At 46.8% G+C, this 20,088-nt stretch overlaps 1 protein-coding gene across 5 annotated transcripts in view; it reads left to right on the top strand.

The window, feature by feature from the left end:
• The window catches only part of ARHGAP32 (Rho GTPase activating protein 32), a 470,146-nt gene that overhangs the window by 232,205 nt on the left and 217,853 nt on the right, over nt 1–20,088 (top strand). For 4 of the 5 annotated variants that reach the window (XM_059719722.1, XM_059719720.1, XM_059719724.1 and 1 more), the window contains 3 exons: nt 15,313–15,404; nt 18,037–18,078; nt 18,464–18,548. In XM_059719722.1, the coding sequence (XP_059575705.1) occupies nt 15,313–15,404; nt 18,037–18,078; nt 18,464–18,548 (219 nt within the window). The remainder of the gene's footprint in view (nt 1–15,312; nt 15,405–18,036; nt 18,079–18,463; nt 18,549–20,088) is intronic. The other variant, XM_059719723.1, reaches the window with a different exon arrangement.

The following is a 20,088-nucleotide window of genomic DNA, read 5'->3' as shown; positions in this document are numbered from 1 at the left end:
CCAGAGGCAGTGCCGGGGGGTGGGGGGGGGACAGGAGGTGGCTGCTGCGCATTGCTCATGTGGCAGCTCCCGCTGCTCATCCAGGAGGGCACGAGGGAGGAAGGGGGCAGGCCGAGTGGGCAAATTTTGGGGTGGCTGCAGCCACTCCTATAGCGCCTTTTCCAGCACCACCACTGGCTGCCCCAAGCGCAGCACTGCAACCCACCTGGCCTGCCCCACGCATATCTGGGGGCACATACCCCCCCCATGCCCTCCTGGATGAGTCGGGCAGGAGCTGCCTCCTGGATAAGCTGTAGCTCCATCCTGCCCTATCCCGGCTGGGCTGTGCCAGCCCCACTCTCTCCCTCACGGCAGGGGGCGTTGATCTACCTCCCATGCTCCTTCCCTCCCCTTTCACCACAACAGACTTACCAGCTGCACACAGCTGTATTGGAAATCAGATCAGTATTAGCCAATATGCCTCCTTAAATATCAGCTATTGGTATGAGCCCTCAAAATCTCCATTGGTGTACCACTAACTGTTATTCCTCTATTGCATATAAAGCACCAAAGAGATGAGAAGTGAAGTGACTTTTCTAAGGTCGTGAAGCAATTTTTTGGCAGAGCTGAGAAGAGAGCTCAGGCCTCCTGAATCCCCAGTCTTGTTCCTTAATCAGAAAAACTGAACTTCCTCCAATTATTCTGACAATGTCTTCTTGCCCAGCTGTAAAAAAAGAAAAAAAAAAAGTATATATAATTGGTGGTGAAAATATATATATAATATACATACACACTCTGAAGCCACGCAGTGGGACATAAGTAGAGTTTTCAGGCCTTTATGTAATGGAAATCAAGGGACTGTGCAAGAACAAGGAGATGACTTAATACAGATTTCTTTTTTGTACAATTATTTTCTTTTTCCATAATTCAGTAAGGTTCTCAATCCTTCATTCTCTCCTGAGAATGCCTTTGTGACCTGTGCTGGATTCTCAAAGCTGTTTCCCTACACAGAGTGGCATGGGATTGGTGAAATTAATAGACTATTAGGACTTCCAACCTTAACTTGCTGGCTTCAAAATGTAAACCTTGCCAAATCCTTTCTCGATGTATCATGGGGTCTTAGTCTATTCTGTGAAAGTTGCATGACTGTGTTCGTTAGATACACAATTAGGCCTTTTGGACTTTATTGAAGAGCAAGTGCCCTTGGTTTGCACTTTTGCACATTCTTGAGGTCATTGTTAAGTGTGTTGCTGCTGCACTCTGCTGATCAGGCTGTGGATAGCATCTAAATCCAGTACACTTTCCCACTGACATTTGAGTTAAGAACCCAGTTTTTTCTTTCATGTGGAAGGTCTTGAAGAGTGATGTGCCAGGAGAGTTTTTCAGGCTGACAGTTCCACTTAATTTTAATAAGGTGTCCATATCTCCTAATCATTTTAAAAAACTCAATCCACGTCCATTAAAATGTGCCTTTGTGAGATTTACCAGCACATGCAGAAATACTTATAAAAACCATGGCTAGGGATGGAAGTTACACCTAAACTGGTTTAAGTGATCAGAAACTGGCTTAAACCTGTAACATAACAGAAGTTCAGGGCACATAAACCAGTTTCAAAACGGCTGAAACTGGTTTAAGATAAACCTGGTTGAATGTAGCATCGGACTTAACTGATTTAGGTCAAACTGGTTTATGGAACTTCTGTCCCAGACCCCTTCCTGGTTTAAGTTAAATCACAGTCCCCCAACATCCCAGCATGCTTTGCATCCACGGGCTGTGCTGTGCTGTCTGCTCCAGAGAGCAGAGCTGGTCCTACTCCTCTGCTGTCAAGCCAGATGCCAGCCAGGCATGGCTCCCTAAAGCAAAGGGGTAGCGAGGGGGTCTATTCCCCCCTCTCTCCCTGGGGAACCCCAGCCGGGGTCTGCCTGGCTGGGGTTTAGCAGCCTCTGCCAGGCATTCCCTCCCCCACCCCTCACTGCTCCAGTGGCAAGGGGGTGTGGCAGCCTGAGGCAAACAAGCAGGGGGGAATGGGATTTAATCCCGCCCATCTCCCCCGTTCCACCGGCACGGACCCCAGCCAGGGGCAGGGACTGCAGCACTCCTGCCTGGCAGACTCCAGCTGGGGGCTGTGCTGGTGGGATGGGAGGGAGGGAGGGAGGGGAATTAAATCCCCCTCTAGCGCCCTGTTCGCTTCAGGCTGCCTCCAGGGCTGGCCATGCCCCATGTGGCCTGAGCCACTGCTGGCATGTGGCTGCATTTCCAGAATCAGAAGTGAATGTCTACTCGCTTGCTTGCCTGTTCAATCTATGCAAGTTAGACTAACCTGCCAGGACTGGATTGATTCAGGCTTGGGCTTTTTGGGTGTCTGTGCTTAGACCAGGGGCAGGCAATTATTTTGGGTGGGGGGCCACTTACTGAGTTTTGGCAAGCCGTCGAGGGCCGCATGACAGGCAGCCCAGGGCAGATAAAAATTTGAGAACATTAATATTAAGGGGCCCAATGGGCCCGATAGAATGGCTTGGCGGGCCGCATCTGGCCCCCGGGTCGCATTTTGCGCACCCCTGGCTTAGCCCATATGAGATTCTTAAATTCTGTAACTGAACCCATGATAACTGCTGATACAAGCTTACTAAATATGTTTATTCACATTAAACAGTGGTACTGTATTCGAGACGTTTTGGTGGTCCTGTATTCAAGATGCAGTTGCTACATTCTTGCCGAGCCATCAGCCCTATTTTGCGCAAAAAAGCCTTTTTACCTTTTATGGTGCTTTTTGTTTGAGAAAAGAATGCAAGATTCGTCTGGTTAATATTGAAGTAACTTCTGTTTTAACTAAATAACACAAAACAAGTGTCAGTTTTTACCAGATTTTGGTGAGGAGGATCTTTCTGACATTTTAAGCAAGGATAAAAATAAATCTGTCTTCAAGAAGGACATGTAGTTTTGTGGCTAGGGCGTAGGTGTGAATTTGAGGTTAGCAATCCTCCTTGCCTCATTGTGCTCTAGGCAAGATAGCTCTGCATCAGTACAAAACAACAAGATGATGCTAATGGTACATTATCTGTTTTCTTTAAGTAATCAAGGAAAGTTGTCAAATGCTGGTTTTGTTTGTTTTGTTCCTTTTCATTTTTAATTTGAAGAGTGAAAGTGGTATGTGCTGTAACTGGAGCTTGCACTGAGCCAGCGTTGGTGTGTAGTTATTCTTGAGGGCTAGATGCTAAAGAGTAGGGCTGTGCGAAGCTTCGGGTGGTGATTCAATTCGGAGGAGATTTGGCCCGATTCAGTGGCTGAATCTCTGAATCTGAATCGAATCAGGGGACCAATTTAAAGGTCCGAATCAATTCAAAGCTCTCCGAATCTTTTCCAAAGATTCGGAGAGCTTTGATGATTTGGACAGTCCCCGGTGGCTGCAGCAGGGACCTGGAGCCAGACTCCAAGCTGGTAAGTACGGCAGGGGAGGGGACCATGGGGGGTACCCCTGCCAGCCCCCTGACCCCACTGCTCCCCCAACCCCCCCATGGCTGCCCCCCCAGTTCCCAGACCTTTAAAGAAAAGTCCCAGTGCTCACTGGGTGTTGCTGCACAGGGGCAATCCCTACTGCCCCATGCTGCATGGGGGGCTCTGCCACAAGCCCCCAGCCCTCCATGCGTATCCTGCCCAGGCCAGCTCCAGCCCTTTAAGGAAAAAAAACTGAGAAAAGCCCTGGGACTCACCGCTCCTGCAGCATCTTCGGGGGGCTTGTGCAGAGCCCCTCACATGGCGCAGTGCAGCGGGGGCAGCGGGGATCGCACCCCCACCCCCAGCAGAAAGGGGTTTCCCTCAGGTTTTTTTTTCTTAAAGGGCCAGAGCTGGCCCAGGCACCCATGGCGGGGCTGGGGGAGTGAGGGGGGGGTTGGGGGGCTTTGTGCAGAGCCACTCATGCAGTGGGGGGGCAGCGGGATCACCCCCACGCCTGCAGCATCCGGTGAGCCCGGGCTTTTTTTCCAAGTGCTGGGGCATGTGGGGCAGCCATTGACGGGCTGGGGGGATGGGCCTGGCTGATTTGCCAAATCGCTGAATTGGATTTGGCCGAATTGATTCGGGACAGTGATTCGAATCACCGAATCGAGTCACTGTCCCCTGAATCGTCCAAATCCGAAGTGAATATTAGCCACTTTGCACAGGCCTACTAAAGAGATGTTAATCAAATTCTTTGTGCACAAAGACTCTATCATAACACATTCTGATGGCTGCCCTTAGCGCTTTTACAAGAGTTGGGCAAAATGTTTTCATTGGACTATTGTGATTGGTTTTGAAAGAAATTATTCACAAGTAGCTGGGAGTGTTTGTGGGAAGAAACAGTTGTTAAACAAGTCCCAAAGAAATCACCTGGTATTTTTTGACCAGCTCTAGCTGTTAGCTGAGAGACCAAGAATGGAAAGGGTCCAGCTATTGAACCACTTCCACCAACAAAACCAGTTCAGCCTTTCCAGATCTGGTTTGATACGCGTTGCCTGGGAGTGGGAGGAAGCAGGGATGTTGATGCCAACAATATCCATTCCATGGGGGTAACTTTCACCCCTGTAGAGGCCTTGAACTAGACCTTCTAGGTGCTCTGAAGACCATGCATCAAAATCCACCCTGGTCTTCTGTTTTGCATAGCCAAGGAATGGGTCTCAAGAGGGTGGATATGGCTTCCAGATTCTCTGCCAGTTTCTGTAGAATAGCTTTGTGGAAAACAGGCCCTAGGAACCAACACGTTTTGGAGATTCCTGGGGTGTTTGATGTTTCCAGCCTTTCTTCTGCACCCCTCCGCACCTGGAGCTATGCAGAGGGAAACATAAGAGCCAGTAGGCAGGCAGCTCCCTCATGCTGAAAACTTTCCCAGCTGGGGACTTGAGTGTCTGTGGCTGCCTTTGTGCATCACAGATAGCAAAGATTCCCATCTTGAGTATTACTTGCTTGCAAATTGAACTGCTCTTCTTTGCACAGAAAGAACCTTGACTTGTTTCCTGATAAATTCATGATTTGTTTTAAAGAGAGAACCATTTTATGCTCCATGCTATGCTATTTAGTTGTTGGTTTTAAATTTTTTATGCCTGTGAAGTGTTACTTAAACTTCAGCACAGCTGTGTGCACTAAATAATGAGCATAAACATCAAAGCTAAAAGTTTCAAATCTGGATGCTTGCAGTTACTCACCAAAGGAAGTGTTCCAGTTTGCAGAAGTGCGGGGAGTCCCTGGCTTCTCTTGAATTGCAGTAACATTCGCAAAAGTACAAAGGTGACTAATGCGGTTTAGGGCATGGACGGATGTAAAATAACATCAGTGTAGTGGTTCTCAACCTCTTTAGACTTAAAGCACTGCTCAGAAAATACTAGCTCTGAGCTTTCACATGTTTTTTTGATGACAGAAAATTAATAGGACATTTCTTCTGTAACGGAGAGCTCAGACCACAACAGGCCAAAATTGTTTCGACACGATAGATTCCTATTTGAAACCTCTGGGTTTACCTTGTGAATCGGGCACACCTTAGCGTACAAATATGCTGTCCTTTAAAGGATCTTATTTCATTCTGGTTGAGAATCACTGCGTTAGTACAAAATGGAGAGAGGGACTTTATTCTCAAGGGCGTGTGCAGACATTTGACATAACCAGTCTACAATCACAGGGCTTACTTTCTGTTGCATGACTGTAGATCAGGAGTGGCATGTGCCGATTTTCACTGGTGCTGGGAGTCATGCTGGGAACCTGGTGTTAAGTAATTCAGGGTGGGGGGAAGTGTGGGTGGGATCAGGGGAGGAAGCTAGTGGGTTTGGGAAGGTGGGGGGAGGCTCACAGAATTGGGCTGGGGGTTGGTGGGGCCTTGGGGTAGGGGGAGGTCCATCTGGAGGTGTGGGGGAAGAAGCAGGGGGCTAAAAGTAGCCCAGTCAGCATTAGAGGGAGGTAGGAACAGTGCAGCTGTGGGCCTGGGGTAAATGACTGGGCTTTCCCAGCCCTGGAACTACACTCCAAATAAGTACAGACATTCACTAGGTGGGGCTAACCCAGGGGTTGGCAACCCCTGGCACGCATGGCCATTTTGCTCAGCACACCACTGCTGGCCCGGGCTCTAGGCAGCTGCTGCCTGCCAGCCACAGACCCTGGGCTGCTCCCAGCAGCCGACTAGGAGGCTGCAAGCCCTGCTGCAAGCAGCCCAAACTCCATGGCTGGCAGCGGCTACCCAGAGCCCGTACTCTGATCTAAGTTAGTTCACCTCTGCCGATGAACTAATTTAGCCTGCCATTTGTCACCTGTCTTAACCTCCCCAAATGTCTGCACAGATTAGCATTTAGATTGACTTAATTCTATTTATGTTGATAGAAATGTAACATTTGCATGTACAGGTCCAGATTAACCCTTTAGTGGGTCCTAGGCAAGCAAACTTGTGGGCCATATGCAGGCCAGTCAACACCTCCCTTGCCACCCCAGCGTTGCTGCCCGCGGGGAGCAGGGCTTGGAGACACTTCTAGGAAGCAGCCACCGCAGCGGGAAGGCCAGAGGAAGGGAAAGGAGGTGGATGCGGCCATTCACACTCCTGCCTTGGAGGGAAGGGGGAAGGACTGGGCCCCCTTACACTTCCATCTGCTCGTAACCCTCAGTGAAGGAAGGTATACCAAAGTATCTACCCCTAAAATGGCTATGCCTTAGCTTCACTTACTACGGACTAAGAATGGGCAGACCAAACAGTTATATCAGGTTCAGCTGCACAGTAGCAACATCCCCCACATTTATGGGGCTGTAGTTTATCTGTCCATACCTTAAGTCTTATTGATTTTCAGTGGGGCTTAGGCACGTCCAAAATTTCCAAAGCATCTGTGCTTCATGTAGAATTTGGGTGTCTCACTTAAGGTACCCACATTTGAAAATATTGTCTTAGTTGTCCATAATGTATGTGTATGGTGGTGAAATGCGTAAAATAAATAATTAAATTAAATAAAAAAGTTTCATTTTTAATTGGAAAAGAATGTTAAAATCACTGCATTGCAGTGAAAAACTCTGATCTAAAGCCGCTTGAAGTCAATTGACTAGGTTCTGGGAGGCCCTAATTTGATTACTAAGTTTTGGACTAGTGCAGACTTGAAGCAACATTGACATTAAACCATGAAAATCGGACTAAATAATTTGCATAAACAGATTTGTTATGCAATTACTGGGTTTCCACAGAACACTGATGCATAAAAAATAAGGAACGAAAAGTAACAACTGCAGATGCTTGTGAGCTAATTTTAAAATGTAAATAATTCAGCTGTTTCAAAATGATTTTTAAAATCAAATTGCTGTGACAAGAGGCACAAAAGACGACAAATCTCATTTTAGTGGATTTTGTTTATATTTTGAGAGAAGACTTATCAAGGGGAACAATTTGTATTCCCGGTTTCAGAGCAAAACAAGTATAAATCAGTAATAATGGTATAGTGTATGTGTGCACACAACTGTGCGTGTGCATGTGCGCATGCATTTGGGAAAGAAAGTAGCTGCTTTTATTTTGGTGGCACACTTAAGCTACAATAATTATGTGTTATTTATCAATACTCTTCCGTTTCTGGTTCCATTGATGGAAATTTCTCCTGCTGGTACTTCATATAAGGGCTTCTAGCTCAGAGGAGAACCATCATTCCTCTCACGCTTCCTGATTTTTGAGATTTCTCAAACTGGGCCCACTGGTAACAAGATTGCTTTTCTGCAGCTGGCTCCAACTTCAATACATTTGGAAACACAACCCTTTAATTTAACAATAAAAGGAAATGTACAGCATCTCATTATGGACTGTTTAAATGAATGCACACTGAAAGAATACTGAGGCTAGGGACAGACATTACATATAAACTGGTTTAAGTGATCAGAAACTGGTTTAAACCTGTAACAGAACAAATGTTCAGTGCACATAAGCCAGTTTGAAAATGGCTGAAATCAGTTTGAGATAAAACCTGGTTGAATGTAGTATCAGACTTAACTGATTTGGCACCAATGTCTGTCCCAGACCCCTTGCTGGTTTAAGATGAACCAGACTCCTCCAGCATCCCAGAATGCTCTTTGGGCTGGGTGCTGCTCTCTGCTCCACAGCAGAGCTGGCCCCTGCCCTCTGCTCGTTGGCCGATGCTCCAGTAGAGACTTGCAGGCACAGCAGGGTCTGCTGGCTTCCCCGTGCTCCTCTCCCAGCTCTCACCACTCACTGTTTAAGCAGAGATCCTTTCCCCCTCTCTCTCACAGCACCAACCATAGCCAGCATGTGGTATGCTAGCTAATGCTGTGTAAAGCAGATGGGGCCGTGTCCACGTAGGGCTTTTCGAGCTAATCAACAGCTCAGCTGGTAATGTCCCTGCATTCCTTCCTTTGGAAAAAGCTGTTTAAGAAGAGCTTGAACTAAAGAGCAAGGCTTTGTTTTCTGATGGGGTGCTAAATGCTGATAACAAAGCTGATAAATGCTTGGTTATCAAGGAAGGGGGGACCTCTCCATAATCACAGCATCCTCAGCCATGCCTATGGCCCCCTCAGCTCAGCCCTCTGGAAGGGAAGGGAGGGCTGCTCTAGCGTCCCCTGGCTTCTAGCCTGAACAGCTTCAGGCACGTGCCTGCATGTCTGGGATGTCTGTGCAGTTACAAAGTGATTTAGCCTAGCCAGGTTAGACTAACCTGCAAAGATTAAATCAATTCAGGCTCAGGCTTTTTGGATGTCTGTCCCTAGCCAGAGGGGCCCAGATCTCCCTCCAGCATGATTTGGACGCAAGTCAACTGGGAAGGGGAGAATAAAATGAGTTTTCCAAAGAGAAATGTTGGCACTGGAGTCTCTTCAAGTGTGGGCTTCTGCCTACACAGCTTTGAGTCAGACAGGGCGATCTCTACCCACAGCTGTAAAATGGCTTGGAGCCCACCGTTTGCTGTCAGATTCACTTACCAATTTTCACATGACGCCAGCTTCTGCTGCAGGTGGGAGATGGAAAAGTTATGTTTCTTCCCACAAAAGTTCTTTCCCATGGAAATCCAGACGGGCAATATATCAGGCTCTGCTTAAAAACTGCTTACAGGAGTGGCATATTTAGTACTGTAATTAGTTATTTTATTATGTAAAAGAGCTAGAAGGTTTATTAAATTGGCTATCCTCAACACTAGAATTCACAGTTGAGACTCTTAAGTATTTTATTAATGCTATAGATTAAAGCAATTGTTTAATTAATAAAGTTCAGTCAAGGATTGTTTTATTTAAGGATATAAATATTGTAATTGTTTTCCTTCAGCGTGTAGGTGGACATTTTACACACAGACTGCTTATAGGACAGTGGTATTAAAATACTGCCTAGGTGCAAGTGCAGTGAGAGTAGCTGTGTCATTGATTCCAATTGAATCAGTAATGCCCAGGGGAGAAGGCATCATTCATAATTGCTGCAACATTGCTCTTCCAAGGGCAGCACATAATGCAATTAGGGAGGAATTCACCTTTGTGCAGAGAATCTCTGCATCGCTGAAATCCTACACAAACCCTCAGGGATTTTGTTCCTGCTTCTCAGAGTCGATACCCCTTTTTCCCCTTAGACCTCTGTTATTATTTTAAATAAAACATGAAGTGATGGCTGATGGATATTTTTTACTATTAATTTTTCAGCTCTGTATGCTGGGGTGAGGCTGGGCTATTTGATCCCACATGGTTTAAGATAATTGCTGGCACAAGAGGCACAGGAAAGATCCCCATGCCCTATATGAGGTAATACACAGCGTAGCACATACTAAACGGAGGATTCTTTCTTTTCTCTGAAGCTTTAGGTACTGGCTAATGGTGGCAGCAGCAGCAGCAACAACAGTGAACTGTACTAGGCTTGCAAGTAGTTACCCAGTCTTTTAAGACCGTTTCAGTAATATTATAGAGTTGTCTGAGAACTGAGCCTTGGCCTCTTTCTACCTTGGCCTCTTCCTGCATCTTTTGACATTCACATACACAGAAACCACTTGGTATGCTCTTACTTTGGATTGTATGAATGGAAGCTTTCTGGGGCACGGCCCATTTTCTTTTTCTGTGTTTTGGAAACCACAGGGTATACTTAAGCTCTATTACCCTTCTGGCATGTATTAGCTCTGCTCAGCCGTCTCTCTCTGGATTTGTTTGGGAACACAAGAATTAGCATGCCGGATCAGAGCACTGGACCACTATGCCTGTCATTAGTGAATGGATTTCACAGAATGCTACTTTGTTCTTGCATTCAAGTTGAAATGCCCACCTTACCGTCTCTTGACCATTCGTTATTCTGGACACTGCTCATGTGCATAATTTGGTCTGTGTTTGACCTGTAGTTGGCCTTGTCCTTGCTTTGCTGTTTTCCTCCAGGTCACTAATAGGCTTCTCCTGGCCAGGACCAAAGGGTCATGTATTTGTCTGTTCCCTGAGCTTCCACACTTCTTGGTTTCCACTGTGCCTTTTTATTTTGCTCTTGCTAATTCCTTTTACAGTTGTGTGCCATGCACTTTCTGTGTCCTCTTCCCAGCGTCTCTGTGGGTCTTCTTATGCACTTTCTGTATCCTCTTCCCAGCTTCTCTGTGGGTCTTCTTGGTTGCCTAGGTTTTCCATGACTGAGCTGTACCCACCCTTCATTCTGGATAAATTTTATTTGAAAAAAGGAACTTGATTATGTGCATAGGTGGATAGTTGATGCCAGGGAGATAAGATGGGAGATCATCATTCTAGACGTGCCCCATTCAATATTCCTCCTCTACAACTTGCCGTTGCATTGCTAACTTGTCATTATGAAGACAGGATACTGTGCTGGATAGATCATTGTCCTGTCCCAGTATGACTTATGCTTATGGAGACTCGGTCCTTGTAGTATTCAGGTACCTTTCTTTACTCAAAGAACCTTGTCTGCCAAGTACCTTTCAGTCTCGGGAATGCAAGTGACAAGTCAAGCATATGTCCTATGAAGCTTATAAATTATGGGTAATCTGTAATGATAGGCTTAAGTAGGACTTGTAATGCATCATCAGCATTGGCGTTCCTCACAGTTGAGGACAATTATCTTCAGTGATTGTCCTGTCTGTGGGTCCAAAGATGACTGATGAGGCCTATCCAGGATCAGCAGATTCTGTTGCAGCTCAGGCACGTGTTTCTGTGTGGGGTGGGTGGCTCTGGGTTCTTGGTTCAGTCCGTGACGTGCTGTTTCTGCTGCTCCTGTTCCATCTCCTGTTATCACAAGGTTTCAAAGTACTGAGATCTTTGCAGCAGACTCTTCCTCCGTTTGGGGCGGTCCTGGGCAAGTCTCCCACAAGTCGATATCGATGCATGTGATGTGATGCATAAACCACATAAAGGCCCTGTGCACAGGGTCACTTTTGCCCAGCGTGAATTGAATCAATTTGAGGTTCGTAGGTGGCTCTATTTAAGGTAGTAGCCAAGTCTTGCCTAATCGTCAGTGTAGTTAACCTTGTAGTACCTCTGTGATGTGGGTCAGGGCTCGTGTCTGTTTACCAGAGGAACAGCTGAGGCGCAGAAAAGCAAATTGACTTGTTAATGAGGTCTGAGGCAGCGCAAGTAACTGAAGTCAGGTTCAAGTGTCACACTAGTGTCCTAAGCTGGGACCATCCAGCTTCCCCTACATGTGTATATTATTGCCAAATTAATATGTAATAATGAGCACCTCTCAGGTCGAATTTTTTTTTATTATTTCAAGCTATTCCTGACCTCTGTTGTAGAAAGTCAAGGAGACAGTCAGGTCTCTTGTGACCTTTTAGCATTGCAGCCCTTGTTGGTCCATTTTAGGGGCCTTGTTACACATTGCACTTTGAGCTGCTTAAATGTTGATCAGTGTTAGTACTAGCTTGAGTTCGGAGCAGTCACACCTTAAGGCTAAAAACCTCTGTCTCTCTCCCACCTGAGCAGCTGTGACTTGTCACTTAGAGGGCTGGCAAGCAGGGGCCTGACTAGGAGCTACAACTGAGTTGCCACTGCAGGGCTGTTGAGCCAGGACAGGCTTCTAGCCCTGCTCTACGTGTGGGGTGTGAGGAATGGGTTGGGGGAAGGAGGGAACCCGAAGCTGAGAGGCGGAGAGCTGTGGGATGGGGGTGAGTAATGAAATGGGAGCTGGAAAAGAAATGGAGGTGGGGGGAAGAGTGGTGAAACGAAGGCAGTCACTGAAGGATAAAATAAAAAGAAGTATTAAAAAAAAAAAAGAGAGAATTTAAAAAGAAATAAAGAGGAAGTAAATTATAGAAGGCCTTATTCTAATATAATAAAAGCCTGTGTCTGTTTGTCTGTCTGTCTGTCCGTAACTCTCCAGGCCAACTGCGCACGCACTGGCGAGAGGGCGCCCCCTGATTGGCTGAAGGGCCTGGAGCATTACAGACAGAGGGGGCAAGGGAGCTGCCTCCCCCCACAACAGCAGCTGGCAGAGAGGGGGAGGCTGGAAGAGGGGAGGACGGGAGGGAGAAAGGGGAACGGGAAGGGGAAGGCAGGGTTTCTGGTGGCAGCACTCCCTGCACTGCCCCCCCTGCCAACTGCTGCCCAGCCCTGACAACATCCGGCAGAGAAGGGGAGGTGGGAAGGTTGTGTGCCACCAGGTGTCAGCAGCCATGCAAGCTCCCCTCCCCACTGTCCCTGGGACCCGGTGGCAGCATGCGGTGGGGTGGGGGGGCACCTGGGGCCATACTGGGAGAGGTGGGGAGTGAGACTCACGGGGCTGGACAGCGGGTGGGGCGGGGATGTCATTCGTGACAGGCAGTTTGCTAGTGTTTTAATAAATTGGGTTTAGGATTGGGGTGTGGGGGTGCTGGTTGTATTTCCCAAGGTGGCTGGGATGTGGGAGCAGTGAAGGAAGGTGCTTTTGGGGGTGCTACTGCCCCTGCCCCAGGAAGGAAGTGCCAGCTCATGGGGACCCAATCCAGTCCCCTACCTTGTTCCTGCCATAACCAACTAGACGGCTTCTGGACCCATCCGTGCTGTGCAACCTGGCTAGCTGGTATGTGCACGGGCTTGCACCCCTGGAAGTGGGAAAGTCACGCTATTGGGAGGAGGGGTGTAGTTGACTTGGTGCTACAACTGCCCCCTGATCAGTAGAGAACAGGGGATGGAAAGTTTGTCCACACAGAGCAGGAGGGTGGGGTGGTTATACTGCACCCAGGGGTGCTGGAGGACTGCAGCTTGGGTGGCTCATCTGTGAGGAGTGGCTGCACAGTGATGGAACATGAGCCGGGTAACATGGACCAGAGAAACCTGCCCTGGAGTGGTGTAACTTTAAGGTGCTTAAAACTAGTGTCAGCTATTAATGTGTGGACAATCCGGGGGTGAAGAGCTCCGGGAGCTGCTTAAAATTCCTGCGTAACAAGGCCCTAAATTGTCATCTCTATATGGTATCTCTTTATCTGGCTGGGAAGCCACTGAAAGCAAGGGCCGTGTTACTTTGAACAGTATGTAAAGTACTGATGTAGCCTCTGGCACTTCATTGCCTTGTGCTGTGAAAAGAAAAGAAAAGGTTTAAGAGTTAGTAATGAAGCTGTGCTGAAACTGTGACTCTAAATGCCTTCAATCTAAAGAGGTGCTTCAAATCTAGTTCTGAATGTTACTACTGTGAATACCTGTTAAATAGCCAAGGGCAGGTTCTTTTGCTGCAGATCAAATGCCTATTTTTATTCTAAGGGTAAATGTCACCAATAACATATATTTAAAGGCTCAGGTCCCTATTTATTTGTGGCCTGATACATAAAGTAAGTTGTCTTCCCTACAAAGAGAGTAAAACTGTTATTTTGAATAAGGATACACAGAACAGTGTAGAAAAAGTACAATCATCCTGTTCTTCTGTGTTCAGTATGAAGCTCACAAGAGAAGAAAACGGCGAAGTAGGAAGATTGAGCCTCTGGCAATATTGAACCCACTCCAGCTTCTTCTGAAGTTTCTGGATCCCCTTCATGTCTTTGTCATCCATCATTAAAGCATGAACCAATTCTTTCTTAAAATTGTGGTGACAGTTACTACAAATAACAAACTTAATGCTTCAGCCCTATTTCCTATGTACGTGGCTGAGCCTGTGTACATCTTTATAGAGGTTTACTAGGCCTGTGGGTGGACATGATTTTGATTCTGGGATCTGGAAAAATCAGAGCTGCACCACAAGATGAAGTTCTGGCCTAGGTGAACAACTATGCACCAAAGGACCCTATATCTGTACCTTTTATTTTTATATGTTTTAATGATACAGAATTCCTATGCATTCTATGAGATATGTGGAGAAACTGAGAAGGTAACTCAGGCCTCCAATAAAATCATCTTTTTAGTGGAGGTAAATGAGTATCTAAGGGATGTAAATGCAGTTCAGATTTATCCTTCTGAGTGAGGCAAGATATAAAGACACAACTGCTGCCATTGCACCAGCTATGTGCTTTTCACCCTTTCTCTTTTGGTCTGAAACTTCATTAGTGACAGGACAGTAAAAGTTTATAAAGGTCTAGAATGTGAATGACTAGAAAGTTAGGAATGTGAAACAACAACGCAACATGCAGTCAAAGCTGCCTCGGCCCACAAAACAGCACTTACAACCAGATGTGTATCTTGTGATCCCTTTTTGTTGTACCTTTTAGTATTGATCCAGGCTTTTTATTGTGTACGTTTACTTAGGCCAAGAATCCAAAACATTTCCATGTTTAGGCACTTAAATAATTAAACTGATTTTCAACAGTGCTGAGGTCCTAGTTGCTTCTATTGCCTTCAGTGGCTGCTGTTCTGAAAATCAGGATACTTGTTTAGGTCCATGGATTAGCTCCTAGTTTTGAAAAGCTCTTCCTTATTAATTCCTTGGGTTTATCATCTCTTGTATCTGTTACTGATTAATGAGAATCAGCAGGGCTCTGTGGGAAGCTAAAGCATCAGCTTTAGCTGCTTATGTGAGATCAGAAACCCTGGACTCAGGCTACAAACAGACGTCACATTTGTCCCAGAGTAAACCATTTTATGCTAGGACAAAGTGACATTGTTTAAATGTCCATGTCCGTTGTCCTGGGATACATCCTAAAAAGGTTCACGCATAGCGAAATACATCTGAATGGTTATTTTGGGACTGCATCATTGAAGCAATGGTGGAAAAGTGGCAATTTATTTAGTCTTACCTAACCCCTTATTGGAAGAGCTATGTACGGACATGCCAGTTTTGGGATATTTCCGTTTTAGGACACACACAGACACAACTTGTCCAGGGACAAATGCCGTGTCTGTTCCTAGCCTCAATGTATGAACGAAAAATGCATTTGGAAAATCGAATGGGCAGGGTGTACAAGTAGCTGGTGCTGGAGGCAACAAAATGTAGTGTGCAACCATTAACGATTCCATTTCTTCATTTTTTGCAGGCAAGAGGCGCAGATATCCCAGATATTACAGGGGAGCTGCCACTTCGGACATGTGGCAGCACAGCCAGCATGAAAGTGAAGAATGTGAAAAAGTAAGAGCAAAACCATTGCTTTTCTTAGCTCTGTAGCTTTTCTGTCCTCTCAGCACCCCCTGTTAATCTCCATTGCATTAGCTATGTTCAGCAGAACCAATACATCCAGAAGCCTAGCGGGGTTTGCGGTAGTCTCCGTATCAGAGCTGCACAGACCTTCAACCTGTGAAAAGTGGCCTGCTGGTCAGCAGTTCCCAAACCAGGGGTTAAAGTAGTTGTGAGCGGGTTTATGAGCCTGTAGAGTCCGTAACAATTCTGCAGTTAACAAGTAGTGCGCTTTCCGAGGCCTCAGCTGCTTTGCAGTGACTGTCCCCGTGACTGCAGTTGCTCCATTATAATGAGAGCTAAAACGGGGGCAAATTAGCCTCTTTTTAATTCAGGTTTCATTCATTCTCTGCAAGCAGCGCTGCCTGGGCTGTGCCAGCCAAGCACCAAGCCGGCCCCATCCCATGCAGGTGGCGCTGCCTGGGCCATGCCTGCCGAGTGCTGAACCTGGCCCCGTCCACTATGTGAGGTGCTGCCAAGCCCAGTTCTGCCCCTGTGAGTGGTGCCGGGCTTGGCGCTCAGCAGTGCCACTTGCAGCAGACAGGGCTAGGCTTAGCGCTTGGCTGGCACAGCTTCATCCTAGGTGAGCGGTGCTGGGCTCAGCACCCAGCTGACACAGTCCGGGCAGTGCTGCTTGCAGGGAATGGGGCCGTGCCAGCCAAGCCCAGCCCCATTCCCTTATGAGGAATGCTGTAGCACGTGTCTACCTCCCTGGGTACCCAGCCTGCAGCGAGGGCATACAAGGGCTGGTATAAGTCAACCCCATATTTCTGATCCAAAAAGTTAAGTCAACTTGATGCACCAGATCTATGAAATTCCTAACTTTTTGGATCAAAAAACTGGTTCGACTTACACACTGCATGGGGCCTATATACCATAAAATTCAGTAATTGTGATCAAGGTTCCCTCAAAGGTGCGTGTGTGCGTGCCGTGTACCTGCTGGGATAGGAGCTGGACTGCGGCATGGGACACTTACATGATGGTAAGTTCCTCCAAGAGGCAAGACAGAGGCAGAGGTGGGGGCAGGAACAGGAGCCTGGCGCGGGCTCCACTGGCTCCAGGGAACCGCTTCATTCTCCTGCTTTGCCTTAGGGAGTGAGGAGGCACGTGGCATCAGGGCTGGGGAGTGGAGCACTTCCCCGGAGCCGGCGGAGCCTGCACCAGACCCCAGCCCCAGCCTCCATCCCTGCCTTGCCTCACCTCGGGGAGGAGCCACTGCCTGCCCCAGTGAGGCTCTGCCAGTGCTGGGGAACTGCTCCGTGGGCTCTGCCAGCTCCAGGGAAGTCCTCCATTGCCCAGCCCTGATGCCACGAGCGGTTCCCCGGAGCCAGCAGAGCCTCACTCGGGGCAGACAGTGGCTCCTCCCTGAGGTGAGGCAAGGCAGGGATAGAGGCTGGGGCTGGCGCAGACTCTGTTGGCTCTGGGGAACTGCTCCATGGGCTCCTCCAGCCCCATGGAAGTGCTCCAATCCCTAGCTCTGATGCCACGTACCTCCTTGCTTGCTGAGGCAAAGCAAGGGAGCGGAGCAATGTCCCAGAGCTGGCGGAGCCCGCCCCAGGCTCCAGCCCTGAAGCCCCCTAGCCCTGAAGCCTCCAGGCCCCAGCCCCCGCTGCCTGCCTCGGGTGAGGAGCTTACCTTTGGTAAGTGTCCTACGACACACCAAAAGCAGCGTGCTCACGGACCACTAATCCTTAGAGGGAACATTGTGATCAGTTAAGATAACTGGCCTGGATGCTAAGGCCAGGAATGGATGTAACTTGTGGTGTTGGTGCTGGTAACACTTGCCTGCTCTTTTGGAGTGGTTCCAAAGCTCGCTTGGATTTTGGATCTCACTCTTGTGATTCAAGCTCTTGTAATTTCCCACCTGAATGTGGCTCATTAAAACAAACTAAGGGGAAGCTTGTTCGGTGCATAAGTGTGATATTTCCCGCATCTTCCTGTGCTCTGCAGGAAAGCTAAAAGCAAGTGTGTGGCCTTTCTATGTGTTTTCATTAGAATTTTTCCCTCTTTCTGCTGCCTTTTTTCAATCTCTTTTTTCCCTTTAACCTGTTCAAAGTGCTTTTTTTTCACTCCTTTTTTTTCTCCAGCTTCTGTCTGCCAAGGGAATGAATACATTCCCTTGGCAGAATGTATTCAACTGCTAGAAGCTGAAGTTTTAAACTCATAATCTGTGAGTGGGTTCAAAATCTGGCATTATAACTTGGCCCATACTTACCTAGAGTGCTGACCTAACATCCAGAACTGTCCAGCACTGATCTGTGCATTCAGAGCCCTCCTTTTGTCACGCTGTGATGCTGTTAGGGAAAATGGCTCTTTGTTCTAGTGCTTAGCAGCCAGATGCTGTCTCACTTCCCACTTAAATTCCCGTGGGAAGAGAGAGCCAGATAATGACAATCTCATTGGCTCACAACCAGAAATATCTATAGGAGTCTATAGCAGCTTCGGCAGAAGCAAGAGCATGTAGCAGAGCCAGAGACGTCTCCCCTGTCAGCCATCGCAGTAGCTTGGGACACTTGGGGATGATTATGCCTCACCTCTGAATCTTAAAAAAGCCAAAGGATAAAAAACATTTCTTCTGCATCCTCAGATACACCCACCCAGGACTGATGGGCTGTGATGCCTTTCACAGGTAAAGTTCTACTTTCATACATGTCTCTCCTGCGTCAGGGTGTTGGTGTCACAGATGAATACTCCCAGCGAAGGTGAAGGTGGACCAGGTCTCGGGGCATACTTCCCTATAGACACTATAGATGGTGATGGAACGCATGCTCTTCCCCAAAGTGGCAATGATAAATGTCCCTTTGTGGCTCAGTTTACCTTCCTCACCAAATCCCTATCCTCACTGCTTTTTAATGCCTCACATAAAAGGTGTTGTACATTCCGGTGGCTTGAAGATGATGGAGCTTCCTGGACAGGCACTTTAATAATGGGTTAGCTGCATTTTGTCACTGCACTTGATTCCAGCAATTTTTTCAGTGATTTGCATCTTATGGATTGCTTTTAATGTGCTTCAGGTTATCCTTTACTAAGGGCCACTTCCCGAAGATGGCTGAGTGCGCACACTTCCATTATGAGAATGTGGACTTTGGCAACATACAGGTGAGTTTTTTTGCTTTCTTTTATATATAATTGGGTTTATTTTTGTCATTGTATTAAGCTGGACCAAGCATTTGATAGCACTCCAGGTAGGTACACTTTAATTTTCTGTTATCTGGGTAATTTCCTACACTAAGCAAGATTCTACTTTCATTATACCTATGCCCTCTTGAAATAAAAGGGAGAATTATCTTTCTCTGGGTTTGATTAATGTCAATATTTTAAGACAGCTGTTGGAAACAATTTTGAATTTTTACAGCCGACTCGACTGATAACGAGCATTTGTTTCCTGCATGGGTGTGCATTTATATAAAGATGTATATGCAAATATATGTAAATAAAGTATTTATAGACTAGAAGTGAGTTCAGGTTTGGTTTATGTGGTATTTGCCACACATACACCCAGCAGGTCTGTCCTCCTTAAACGAATAACAGGAGGCTGTCAACCAACTCATGCTCTTTAATGTGGTGCTTGCTTTCAGAGACCAGTATCACCACTGATGCCTCTAGGATCCACCAGCTTTGTAGCCAAGGGAGGATTGAATTCCCAGGCTGCCCCCCTTTAGCATCTGAATCATTTTGTGTAAAGTGAAGTGAGTTAGTTACAGATTTCTAATGTTCTGCCCTTGAAAGTTGTGCTTCTGCCAGTGTGCATCCACTCTCCCACTGCTGTGCAATGTTTTGACTGATAAGGAATCAAATGATCACATCCCAGTTTCAACTTATTGTTCAAGTATGTCTGCCTTTGGAATGAAAGGTTTGCCCAGTAGCACTGGTGAGAGGGAAGAGTGGAACAGTCTTGTAGGAGATAGCTGATAAAGAAAACAGTAGACAAAGTTCAATCCCTGTTCTCAGAACTAAGAGGCAACAGACTATGTTCAAAGCCACATGTTTTGCTAGATGTTGCATGCATGTGTGCATGCGAATGTACATGCAAAAGCCCTAACCTTCTAAACAGGCAAGGGAAAATGGGCACAGCACGGAGAGGTGAAGTCACTTGCCTGAGCTCATGCAGCTGATCAATAGCAGAGCCAAGACTAGAACTTGTATTGTGGGACTTGTATCAAGTGCCAGTCTTGGAGCATGCTGCCTTTCCATGCTGCTCTAGTGTTTACTTCCAGTTCTTACTGAAGTCAATGGAAGATATGCCACTGAACCAAGAAGAGCAGGATCCAGCTTTTGTATTGCATTATGTTTCAAATGAGAATCACAACTGTTTTCTGCTCCTCTGTATCTGGAGAGCATGACTAGCTCTGCCTCTCTACCCAGATCCCTTTTTATGTTCTGAATTGACACCATTAATCTTTTTGTTGTTTTGAAGAGGGTTTCATACAGGAGTAAGTGCTGAGCAGGACTCTGTCTAGATTTATATTGTATTGCATTGTGCATTCCTCTGAGAATGCTCTTGTCTCTTCCATCATTCAAAGATAATAAGAGTATTGAGTGCATTACCAGACCTCCAACATAATGATTTACTTGAGCAAGATTGCATCCTGTGGCTCTCTATTATTGCTTAAAATATTTTGAGGACAAATGATTGGAC

The sequence above is a fragment of the Alligator mississippiensis genome, chromosome 16 (genome assembly GCF_030867095.1).
Source record: "Alligator mississippiensis isolate rAllMis1 chromosome 16, rAllMis1, whole genome shotgun sequence".
Classification (NCBI taxonomy): domain Eukaryota; kingdom Metazoa; phylum Chordata; order Crocodylia; family Alligatoridae; genus Alligator; species Alligator mississippiensis.
The sequence above is the reverse complement of the archived record's forward strand: the minus strand, read 5'-3'. Positions and strand labels throughout refer to the sequence as shown.